We start from the raw sequence: 12610 nt of genomic DNA, 5'->3' as shown, positions 1-12610 counted from the left end.
TTCAAAAAAGGCATTGGGAGATGATAAAGGAAAATTTTTTAGGATGTATGGAATCCAGATGACTCAGTAATGCAAATTGTGTGAATTTATTTAAGTTGTATACTGACCGAAAGATCACCCCCGTAAAAGGGGTGAATAACGAAAGTTTCATTGCCAACATGGATGACTCCGCTGACACCGTTACATGTGTGGAACGCTGCTGTGGCACCCGGATAGTCCTGCACTTTCCCATGGTAGTAACAATGCTCGATGTCCTGCAATGAGAAATGAATACGAATCTCTCCAGAAACAAAGGCATTTTTAGTGACGTTTTCATAGAATTGATAAAATTTCCATTCGAAAAGCGCCTGGATAATCATCACTACTAACCCGAAATGATTCACTTTAACGCTCAAATTTTCGGTTATTAGTTCATATTAGTTCAAAATTTTTTCAGGTATTTTATAGGCAGTCAAATACATATACGGGAAATCAACAAACACGGTTTCGTTGTCTTACTCTACGCTTACTCAAAAGAGAACGATAGGTAAGCAAACATTAATATTTTATATTTATCTTTCTGGTTTATGTCACGGTCCTTCTAGGTTTAAGTTGATGAAATAGGCAACTCACATAGTTTCGGGAATATTTCAATCCAGATTGGACCGATTTCTTTGGGCGTCAGGGGGTATATCGTGTTTTAGTGAATTATACAAATAACAAATGTCCTTGAAATTCTCTTATAGGACATTTTTGTTTTTTTTTCTTATTTTTGGTTTTTGTATTTACATTAGTGAAATAAATTTTCCTAAACAAAGATAAATTTTGATGTAAATTTTCAAACCTCTCCTGCAACACAAAGGCGTGGTTAGACTGAATAAGTGGCGTGTCGGTCATAATTTTCCTAAACCGTCCAGATAGAGCAATCGATTCTCAATCACGTCATCGTCAATTTGGGATCTCGATCGTTCGCAGCGATTTAAGTATTTATTATCGCGGAGTGTTTAGGGAAAAGAAGAGGATGTCGCACGTAATTTATGGCCACTTTCGGTTATTTACGGCAGGAACTGGCTGCAGCAGGTTACGTGCCGCTAGAAAACTGGCGACGACGACGCTTGTTCTGCAAAAATACTCTTTAAACTCTTACTTATCGAGATTTAGGGGTAGCAGAGATTAAGTGCATTACACTGAAGTGAACGTATGTTTTAGATTCAGGACGTGTCGTGTTGTAACAGTGGCGACAGCTCTGATGACCACCATAAATAATTGCTAAAGCCCAACCATGAGTTATTTACTTATGGAGTGGACTTTCAAAAGCGAATTTTATCTGAATTTGACCACTGTTGATTATAGCGAAAATAACTCAAAAAATCGTTAAAGATAGACTAACGAGGTTCGGTCAGTGAACCTCATCTTTCGTACTTAAATTATACTGGATAATCTCATAGATACATGTATATACAGGATGTTCCTTAATGATGTGTAGATATTTTAAGGTGATATTCCACGTGAAAAAATAATGATAGTTTGTTATATAAACTATGTTCCAATAATACTCCGTTATAAAAAAATATTGAAGAAATTTTAATATATATTTCATTACGGTGTCAATCCATAATGTGTTATATTTTTTATTGTTTTATCTGTCGTATTAAAATAGTTTTGAATAAGTTTGCATCGAACCGCATATTTTTATTGCAATTAATGTCCCTTTATAAACTGTCTTTACATATCAATTTTCATTGAAATATCTTAAACGGTTTAAAAATATTCATTTATAACCGTTTTTTTCTAAAATTTTGCAGTCCTTTATTTTCGTAACACAGTATTTTTGGAACATAGTTAATATGACAAACTATCATAATATTTCATATAGAATTCGACATTAAAATATCCATACATCATTAAGGAACATCCGTATAAAACAGCCAAACATCATACCAACGTTAAAACCATTTGTGGAAGGAATTAGTTGGAGGCGTGAGCCCCCAAGTGACGTGTCCAAAGGTCGAAACGAACCACCCGGAGCGGAGTTGGCAAAGGAAAGAAACTTAATTATTATCATTATTGCTTTTTTTTTCTAGCCATTCTGCAAAATTAGTGAAAATTGCGCGTTGAAATACTATATATCAACAGGCATAAGTTCACATAATTTAGCTAGATCAAAAATCAAATCTTTTTTGTTTTGAGTATGAATAAATTAATTTGTAGTGTCTAAATTTAAGAAGCAAAACAGGATTAATATTTAAGAATATAGTACATAATGACCTCTAGGTTGTTATGAAAAATTAATGCCCAATTATTTTCTATTAGTGGATATATTCGATGATAGTTATGAAGAGACAACATACTAAACCCCTCAGTCAACAAACTAAACAGTTGGCTGATAGTTTAGTCGAACAGGAGGATTCATCGTGAGTATGCATTTATCGGCTAATTCGAAATCGGCGAATGAGCGTCCAGGCATACTTCTCTACTCCAATTAAGCAACGACTGAACTAACTATCACCTGGACAAAAGCCCGCAGTTCGTGGTACACTTAAAAAAGGCTTTTGAACTCTGCAGTGTTGTGGTAACACTGAGATCACACTCTCCTTTGATTTATTAGAGTTACCATTTATCCCACCCATGTTCAACCCTCCTTGATCTATGATTAAACCTTACCTGTTTTGAAACCTGTTCTGCTCCATTGTTCAGATAATGTTTTTGCATAATGTTGGGTGCGATGAGTTGCCTGAAAAGAAAAATTGCAATATTATTAAAACGACCAAGGCAGATGCGTTTGTGTCAATACATCAGCCATCAATCTACATATGTATGTACATGGGAAGTAATGAAATCCTTGAAAATGTAGTTCATGAGTAACCAGCCTGTCAAATTCGTTCGCGTAACGTGTGATTATCTTACGAGCAAGAGAAGTTTTCGGATGCATTGCTGCCAAGAAATAGGCGATGCATTGAAATCCGTCAGAATAATCCCAAATAATATCAAATGTTACAGCAAGTTTCCGACGCGCATATGTTGACTATGGTAAATTTACCAGAATCTAATAATTCAGTTTTAGTGTTCCGTGCAACTTTGTGGCCATAACTTCATACCAGACTTTGCATGATTTATAATCAGACCGCCCAGCTAATGGAAGTTCTATACGACGCGATGATGGCGCACACTCGAATTTGATAAGGCCCTAAGTACACTTTGAGTTGGCCACTTCTTTATTTTTATTTCTATGCTATTTGTTGAAGATGAGTTGAGCAATGAACCTACCTTAGATATATAGTTTGAATGGAATTTTTAATCAGTGAGATCATCATAGACACTCCAATATATTTTTTTTAATTGTCTCTGGCAAGTTAGTTTAGGTTAGCTCAGATTGGTTCACTTTCTTTGATGTCTATTGTTGTATGTGTGCCCCTATCACTATAATGAATCACCTGGTGATATGGTTCCCTGTATGGTGTTGTAATGAGTTTCACCACGGTGAAGAAGCATTGAACAGGTGCAATTACAAATATGCTAATACACCTAAGGACTATTAGTTCTAATTTTTCCAGAAAAGAGCATATTTGGAAAAACTTGGTCGAAACAATGCCTACACCCTGAAGACTGTGAAATTTATTAATACAAGTTGTGATGTAAAAACTCCTTTCACCCCAGAGGACTCAACATCTCAACCCAACGCTTTCCGGCTTTCGTCGTGCAAAAACTTCCTCTCATCCTGGTCGAATTCAGCAAAATTAGATTGATTCACCGGTTGCTTTTTGCCTCCCTCGGGGGCAAAAACTTTTCGCCACAGGCCCTTTTGGGAGATTAATAAATTTCTTACCACATTGGAGTAACATTAGTTTGATTAGCTTTCCGATAAAGTAAATTCGTTTCCTCATCCTTTGCTATTCGATTATGACAATTGAAAGGGTCCATGACCTATGCCAGCAGTTTTCAAACTATGGAGAGCGGCCCCCAAGGAGAGAAAGGCTTTTATATAATTAGAGGGGCGCTGTGGATTGAAAAAAATCTTTATCGAAATTTATGTAGTTCTTCCTTTTAGTAGTTTACATTTTTTTAGAATACCCTTACGTGCAGGTAAATAAGTTGCTTTGTAATAATATGACTTTTTTACATTTAGCTATTTTTACGATGCCATGAGATCCTTCTTATTTGCCGCCAGTACTTAATGGAAATTTTACTTTTGTTTTTTGAACAATTTTATATTCCACCTACTTATAACCCACAATAATACTTAGCGTTGGAACCTCAGACTTTAAAATTTCTTATATAAAGGAATTACGCACCTTGAATTTCTTTATTTAAAGTGGCATCGCTTGAATCTTGAAATTTGGGAAAGTTTTGATACCTTTCTCGAACTTTCTGACAGTATCTTCGGCGCCCTAAACCAGACAGTGTTACCTAATGTAATCTGATTTCTTGTGAATTAGGGAACGCAAAATTGCTCGAGTTAAAAGAGGGGGCTCTAAGAAAAAAAGTTCGAGGGCCGCTGTCCTTCAAATAAAATAAATGATTCTGATTTAATAACTTCTTATCGTCACTTGACTAAGACCATATTTTGAAGATGATAAATGACGGTTATTGCGCTAATCAGAAACTTCGTACCTACACATAGAGAGCTGATTCAGTACAAAGCAATAAATTAGCCGTATCAATAGCTCCAGCCTATAAACTTACGTAATCTATCAGAACAATAGAGAAATGAGAAAATCAGTCAGCAATTTATTACCGATCATTAGGCAAAAGGCCGCTGAAACATAAAATGTGGCGACCGTAAATCTATCGGGACTATTTTGCATGTTGTCAAATAAAAGTTGCAATAGCGGAAATTTCAGTTTGCCCGTCAATGTTGGTAATTTAGTTAAAAAACGACGGATAATTTGATGATTTCGTTCGGACGCACATATGTGTAGTCCAATTGACGTGATCGATTAATTTGTTCAATTTAATTAATTGCGCTTGTTCCAAACAAACAAGGCATTTCCAACAAGCTACACTCATGTAAATAATTTACGCGTGCCCATCGTACGAAATTATTTTAACAAATAATATTACACACAGCTGTGACTAATCCTACCACGTAAAATTGTTTTTCCAATTTAGCTACAGTATGGCCCAACTATATAAAAGTAAATTGCAAATCACGTTAAATCGGAAACCACATGTTCATACATAGTTAAACATATAGCAATAACAGGAAAAGAGTATACAGCCATGTTTAAAACTATTTTTACTGCACTCGATTACCGGCCGAAAGTTTGTTCGTGTCGATTATTAAAGTGTAATTAACGTGCGGTAAGCTATTACTTTCTGCGGTTGTTAAGTAATAGTACATTATATCATGCGAATAGTAAGCAGCATATTACGAGCGGAATGAAATTTAAGACTGAGCAGCAGGTGAAGTCAGCAGTTTTGACGAGAAAAGTAACATTCCTTGCTTTCGAATGGGATATAGTGCTTTTTCTATGAGTCACCCAGTTCGATAACACTAAGAAAATAAAAACTGTAGGGGCCATTTGGTCGTAAACTTTTAGAAGTTTTGAAACTCATATATAACATAATACATCGTAATTGTTTTGACTGAGTTCCTTAACACCGAATCAACACGCATAATACAAGTATTGTGGCATGGTTCTCATGGTTATGTTAATCTTCTACTCAACACTAGTACGTAAGTTTTTGCACACAGTTTGAATATTCAATGCATACACTTATCATATGTAATTGTTGGTATTCGATTACATCTCCTTTATTTGCATTCTACTAGAAGTTCTATGAGAATTAGGCGAGGAGGGTAAAAACAATTATTTTTGACCGCTTTTCCCAGACCATTTCCACATCGCAAATGCACTTAATTCAGTCATAAAGTTTTTCCTTCGCCACTTCTCACTATTCAGGTTTCATTACCGAAGAAAGGAAGATCATAGACAATTCGAATTGTATCGGGGAAATCTAATAAATATTCCATGCCCACATCGCTGGACACAACGAGGAAGGCATGTTCGACTTAATTGGCTATTATAACCCCCGAAATGCGAACAACGTAGACGGAGTTAATTGTCTTCTTGCGTTAGGAAACCAAAGCTAGTGAAGTCGGTTTCATTGTATTAAAACGTAATACGGGTATATTAACAGTCACTTGAGATAAACTTTCGACCTCCGGATATTACAAAACTACCCTCAGGATCCCGGATTAAACCACCGGTGATTTCAGTTCGGAATTGTTATGGGAGTGACCATTCAGGATTTATGGCCTCTTCAGTTGGTGATGAAATACCTGCTTGGATGCTGTCGTCACATAGTGGCTGCCAGATACGAAATGTAGCACTTATCATGTAAATAAACAGCTTTGATGCAGGAATATGCGAGCTGATTGCTATTATGTTCATGTAATACCATACGTGTAACTAGGACGTTAGCACGTGATATGCAGATGTAGGATAGAGAGGTTATTACCGAAAGCGATCTAGATAGCAGCCGCAATTGCTTCTAGTGATAAGGCTTTTAGCCTCAATTGATTTCGCCAATTTTATTGCTAGTTGTTTGGTCTTGATTTGTGTTATCATATTTCTATGTGATTTTTATCTCTTACGTTATGTCGTAACTTATGTCTAAACGTTTTCGGTAAAGCTACTTTCCCACAAGTTTTCCTAGATGTTGGATAAATTAATGAATCGAAATTGTAGAAGGATAATGTGGGAATCCGTTACTTTATATAAGCAATCCCTCAATTCTACGGAAAATGTATCGAACATAAATGAATTAGTGAATGTGCGATCGTTTATGATGACATGGGTCATTTCAAATGCAGACTTTACGATAAAAATGATATTATGCCGGAATAGGTAAATATTGGGGAAACAAAACTAAGAAAGAATAGGAGAAAGTCATTGAGAGTATCTGCAGCTGTTAATAAGAAATCAAAGACTATCTTTCGTAGAAATTATAGTAGTTTAGAGTCGACGAAGTTAATTTCAATACTGCAAATGTAAATCAGAAGGGTCCCTATCGAGATCCTAAACAGGTGCTCATTAGAGTTATTATTTTTCCTCTTCTATATAAAATTTGATGATATAATATGAGTATCAAAACGTATGGGTGTGTTAGAAGATTAGATTTACAAAAAAGCATTATCCCAAATTAGTTGATCAAAGGAAAGAATAATTGAAAAAAAATATGCTGAAACTCAGACTGGTGACAAGGTTATCGTTGTTTTCAAGGAAATAAATATTCAAATGGGGAGGTTAAGCGTTCAAATAAATTTTGACAAAGGAAGAGATTACTAGGATGGAAGATTAACAATAGAAATCAGTGAAGTATTATAGAAGAGTCGAAAAGTAATTGGTAAAACTAACTCCTCATAGGAAGGTACTTGACTCTGCAAGTGGGACTATCGGTTTGATAGGATAAAAATAAACCGACAATATTTTAATATGGAGAATAAGATGAGGTAAAATTTAGTCGCAATAATTTATCTATCCTATGTACGTAATCTCTTATTGCTGTAGGGAATTCCAGTGGCGAAACTAGTGGAGTTCTACTCTAAGGATATGAGTGCCTTATATCATAGCTCTCTTGAGTATCATAAATTTAATAGGACAAAGCAGAATGGACCAAATTGAAGAATAATATAAAAATAAATTTCTTGGAGCTATCAACGATGTGAAGAACTTTTGAAATTTCATCCTACCACAACTCTTCTTATTGAGCGATTGATAGCGATAAGTAATCAAATTATATAATTCCCCGTATTTCACCCTCTCAATCGAAACATTTGCCCTCTGAATCAGATTCATATCCATTGTTAGGTTTGTTTCATGCCACCTTCCCATGAAAACTCATTATTTCCTAAAAATAATGATTCATTCATCAATTAATAGATTCAGCTGTCAAAATGCTATTAACTTTCGACAATGCATGAGGCGTCGCCCCCATCTAATCTGAAAGCATCGCGGAAAATACCATTAAATTCAATACTAATTATTTAAATCGGCCCCTTTTCGCACTACACCTCCATTTTGATCCCGCATCCTGCGTAGCTACGTGAAACTTGGCATAACTGAATTTGTTAATTTGTTTAATTAGAACTGATGATACGTTTGTTCCGAAATTTGGTTACAAAGTGCCATGCTGTTGTCGGTTTGAAAGCAAGGTGAGTAATTTAGTATTCAGGTAGTCATTTGCAGAATATTGTAATTTATCAGTTAACCCATTAGGATTTAATATAATAGAAAATGAAATGTGAATTTGATCATTAGCAAATATGGTACTTACGTGTTGAGCTCGAGGTCTAGACGGAACTTGTGATTGAAGGCCTTTATGAGAAGTGATGTCCGATGGTAGTGTTTTCCGGTCTGAAACAAAAAGGGTATTTTCAGATGTACCTTGTAACTTCTAGTAATATAAATTTTACATAGAAGGAGTATTTTTTAAATGCCGAGTTGAAATTGTAACTTTTGATTTACAGTGCCCTAGGGGGTTTTTCTTTTCGTTCAATGCTCTCCAGGTTTTGGAAATGTGCTGTTTCAGTGCTTTTTCCAACGTTTTTCAGTTGAGATTTTATTCATACGACCACCCTCTTTTTTGAGTAGGGATGTCATATTTTTTTGGAGCACTCCTGAGTCTTTCTTTGTTGTGAAATATTACTTCCTGGTTCTGTTGCTGTCTCTCAAAAGAAACTGATTTGTCATTTTTACTATAAGAACTTCGAAAGTCTTGTTTTTATTTTATTTTCGGTGTTTTGAGCCCATCGAATTTACCTCCCGACGGTGGCTTTCTGGGGTTTGCGCTGCTTTCATTTCCTTGGATCGGATGGAAATGAAACGTTGAGAGATGGTTGCGACCCATTTGAACCTGCAAAGCCAAGCCTGATTTCGCAGATGCACGTTGCTCTCCTTTGAGTAAATAGGAAACAAAACCATTTTCCTTCTTTGCACGTATGCTTTGTGTTTGTATGTAAGGTTTTCCTATATTTAAGGTTCACTTGGAATGACATGATAAAATTCGTGTATAATATGTGGAGTTGGTTTCGCAATCTACGCGAAGTCGACTGTTAGATGAACGTTTTATTTACATGATAAAATGAGAGTAAAAAGTTGCTGCAATCTCCTGCAAGGCAGCCGGTTAACATCTGAACGCCAGATAATGAAATTGGGCCATCGGCAATGTCGGTTCAACTTTCAAATACGAATAAGACGGAGAGGAAGCAGCGACGAATAAGTCTGATCAAGGACCTAGTTTAATCTTGTAGCAAATTGACGCCTGTCGGTCGCCTGCATCCTGCTAACGAGATTTCAATTTAAAGCAGCAAGACGTGTCGGTCAACAGCTACTTTAAAACGCGTCATAGACCGGTTAATACCATCATAACGAAGTCCGTTGTATGTTTTCAGCCAAATGTTGACATTTCGTTATCGACGCAGTAATGAACGTTTTCCTTTGGCCCGCTAGCCACATATTTTTGATCATCACAGCGGGGCACTGTTTACATAGTTGATTTTAATCCCATTCAGCCTAAATCGATAAACATAGCCAGTTAACCCCTACCTGAAAATTTTTCTCTTAACTTAACTGGCCCGAACTATATTAACGTTATTATGAATACAGACTTAGAAACAATATTCTAGGGCGCCCGTCTAGGATCCTTTCCCAAATCATATTTAATTTGCAAGGGTACATACGGCCTAACAAGTCGTGGTCAAAGGACTAACAATGCTCGAGCAGGAATTAAAGTGGCAGGACCTCGATGATAATTAAACCTATACAAATATCTGGGCGTCCAAAGCCTAATTGGATAACGCCCTTTGGCGCTAGCAGGCAGCGAATCGAACATGGAGGATCGTCTCTCGCAAGATCATTACAGCAATCAGGAAACTAGATATTGTTTTCGACTACATTTTACCACAAAACAATGAAAGGTAGGGATTTTGAAAATCGTTCGTTATCCTACTAATGATGAATATGTAGTGTAAATTGGAATATAATTATTCCTATCAATTCACTTATATTAATTATTACGTTTAGGCCATCCTAATGCCCATTCTGAAATGTTCGTTCAAAAAATGACGGTTTACAAAATACATGTTGACCCTTTTTTGCACCTTTTCCCAAATTCACATGAGTAGTTAATTCAGGTTTAGTGTTTTTCGGTACTGGATAATGGATAGGAACATAAAAGTTGTTTCCATTTTCCCCTACATATTGCATCTATTTTTTTCTCCACGAATAACACTTTATTTTGAACTTCAATTTATACTTCCATCACCGACACAAATAATATCTAAAATTTGCAAGTTAGGTTGTTAGTATTTGTAGAATGTACATTAATAGTGAATTAAACCTTTACGGTTAGATTTCTTTGGCAAAGCAAGGAAAATTATAGCTTATTGTATTAGAAGTGTAAATGAAATATGCGCATTTATATAAGTTTGCTGAAACGCTGTGAAAAAACCTAAATAAATATGATAGAACTCTGTGCAGTTCCAAGAAATACACGCTGCTTTGATGTTATTTTTCGATAAAGGTTCTTTGCATTCAAGAGTCTAGTATCAGGGATCATTTGAAAATATTAATTTCTTGATGAAGATTCTTGATTTCTCATTAGAATTTTGCACTTATCCTCGCCAACCAAGCAAAGTGGAATGTACACTAGGCAAAGTCAATTAAATATCACTTTTTGCTTGCAGTTTAGTACCTTTTTAGACAGGTTCTATATAATTCTATTTACTGGTATCTTCTCAGTACCAAAGTTAAGGAATGTCAAGAATGATAATCTTTTTGTTTGCATATTTTTCTAAAAAATTACAAAATTTTATTTTATGATATTTTGAATATAACATTTAGTTTATTTTGCATTATTCATTGCAGTACACCGCATTACAATGAATGCATTTTTTACGACTCACGATGAATTTCGACAACACTATAAGAAGGCATATTGCTCGCAGGACACTTTTAAATCGAGATAAAGTGGTCAGGGCAGTACTTTGTTTGGAGCATTGGAAGGATATTTCTAAGAAACTATTCGATAACTTCCAGACTTCTTAGCCTGCATAAGAAGTTTGGTAAAGTCATCAGAAGGCTTTATCTTGCTTGAGAAAGGATGACAACACCTCGCAAAGACCGCAATTTAGTAAGATAAGCATCACAAAATACAACAAGAATAACAAGAAATATTGCTGATATTTATTTTGGCGCTATGGGAAAGCGAATATATCCACTCAAACTGTAGGCATCACGACTGTAGGCTTCACGACGTCAACATACCATCCAGGTCAGAGCTGTGAGGCTCCAATCAGCCCTTGAACATCGGAGAGCGGAATTGAATTTTTTCAGAAACCATGTTGATTGAGACATCGACCAATAAGGACAAGTTTTGTTTTCAGATAAGTTAAAACATCGACTTAGCCACAATGATGCGTTTTAGTACTTATTGGAGCATGGAGACGTAGAGGTGAGCGATATCTACCGTCGAGGAGGGGGCTTCATTATAATTCGCAGAGGCATTTCTTTAATAATGCATACCACATTGCATATCTTTCGAGATGAAATTGTGAATGGTCGTAGGCACTTACAGGGCATTGTAGAACCTTATATTATCTTAATTGCAATAGAAGAAGGTCCAAACTTTGTTTTTCAATAAGACAATGTGAGATCGCCCACCGCCCTATTGGTAACACAATACCTTTAGGAACACAATATCGAAATTTTGGAATGGCCAGCCAATTCCACGGACCTAACCTTAAGCTCCGTAGAACATTTTTGGGATGCTTTTCAGAGAAGGTTGAGAAATCGCTCAACTGTCGAAATATTTAGACGACCGGGAAGAAATGTTTCAAGAGAATGGAACAACATTCCAAGAGAAATGATAGAAAATCTAATCAACTCTATGCCTACACGGTGTTAAGATATCCGATTAGCCCGGCGCAGACATAGTCATTATTATTTTTCTTTGTTTAGTGTATTTGTTAAGTTTATTTCAGCAATACAACTTGGTAGAAAGTTAAATACTTGCAGTAATTTTTTAATATCTTTATCATTCTCTGTGCAATTTTAAAAAACTAAATGCTATTTGAGTCTGATAATTCTTTAAGTAACCCAATATTTGTTACATTAATATAGAAATGATCTTTAATTCGTTTTAACTAGTTTATATTAATTTTATAGTTTTGAAGGTTTTTGCAAAAATTTCTATATAAACCTGGGTGTGGATAAAACTTTATTATTAGTTTGTTACTTCGTTGACGCAAGTTTTAATATTTAATACAAAATCTAGCTTTTCCTACATACGGGAAAACTTTTATAGTAGTCGCCAATACCAGAAAAAGTAAGATTTCTTCTCTATGTCGCTGGAAACCTAATTGTCTAGCTTCATTACTGCGATCGACGAACATCCGGGCTGATTTTTCCAAATATAAGCTACACAAGAGATATTGCAATGTAACTCCCGAAGGAAACCTAAAGCGCCCTTAAAACGTATGGCACAAATCCAATTTTAGGAACAATTTCGAAGGAAGATGGCGAGCCATGAGATGTATCGATTTGCCCAAGATAATTGGTCTCTGATTCCATCAACAGCCACTTTAATTGGTCTTCTGCCGTGCTTAAGACTCAAAATCGATGTTGTT

The 12610-nt window shown here is 35.7% G+C and overlaps 1 protein-coding gene and 1 long non-coding RNA gene across 15 annotated transcripts in view; one reads left to right on the top strand and one right to left on the bottom strand.

Moving 5' to 3' along the window:
- mmd (mind-meld) overlaps positions 1-12610 on the bottom strand; it is a 341450-nt gene that overhangs the window by 43008 nt on the left and 285832 nt on the right. For all 13 annotated transcript variants that reach the window (XM_066295889.1, XM_066295897.1, XM_066295893.1 and 10 more), the window contains 3 exons: positions 8260-8339; positions 2644-2713; positions 108-254 (listed from right to left, as the gene is read on the bottom strand). In XM_066295889.1, the coding sequence (XP_066151986.1) occupies positions 108-254; positions 2644-2713; positions 8260-8339 (297 nt within the window). The remainder of the gene's footprint in view (positions 1-107; positions 255-2643; positions 2714-8259; positions 8340-12610) is intronic.
- On the top strand, positions 7709-11990 carry LOC136346608 (uncharacterized). 2 transcript variants are annotated; one of them, XR_010733332.1, is made up of 3 exons: positions 7709-8137; positions 9611-9901; positions 10851-11990. It is a non-coding gene; the product is annotated as an uncharacterized lncRNA (long non-coding RNA). The 2 variants fall into 2 exon arrangements; XR_010733331.1 differs by lacking the exon at positions 7709-8137 and having other exon boundaries at positions 9250-9901.

This window comes from Euwallacea fornicatus, chromosome 23 (assembly GCF_040115645.1).
Source record: "Euwallacea fornicatus isolate EFF26 chromosome 23, ASM4011564v1, whole genome shotgun sequence".
Taxonomy (NCBI): Eukaryota; Metazoa; Arthropoda; class Insecta; order Coleoptera; family Curculionidae; genus Euwallacea; species Euwallacea fornicatus.
Note: the sequence above shows the minus strand (reverse complement) of the source record. Positions and strands in the feature narration are given on the sequence as shown.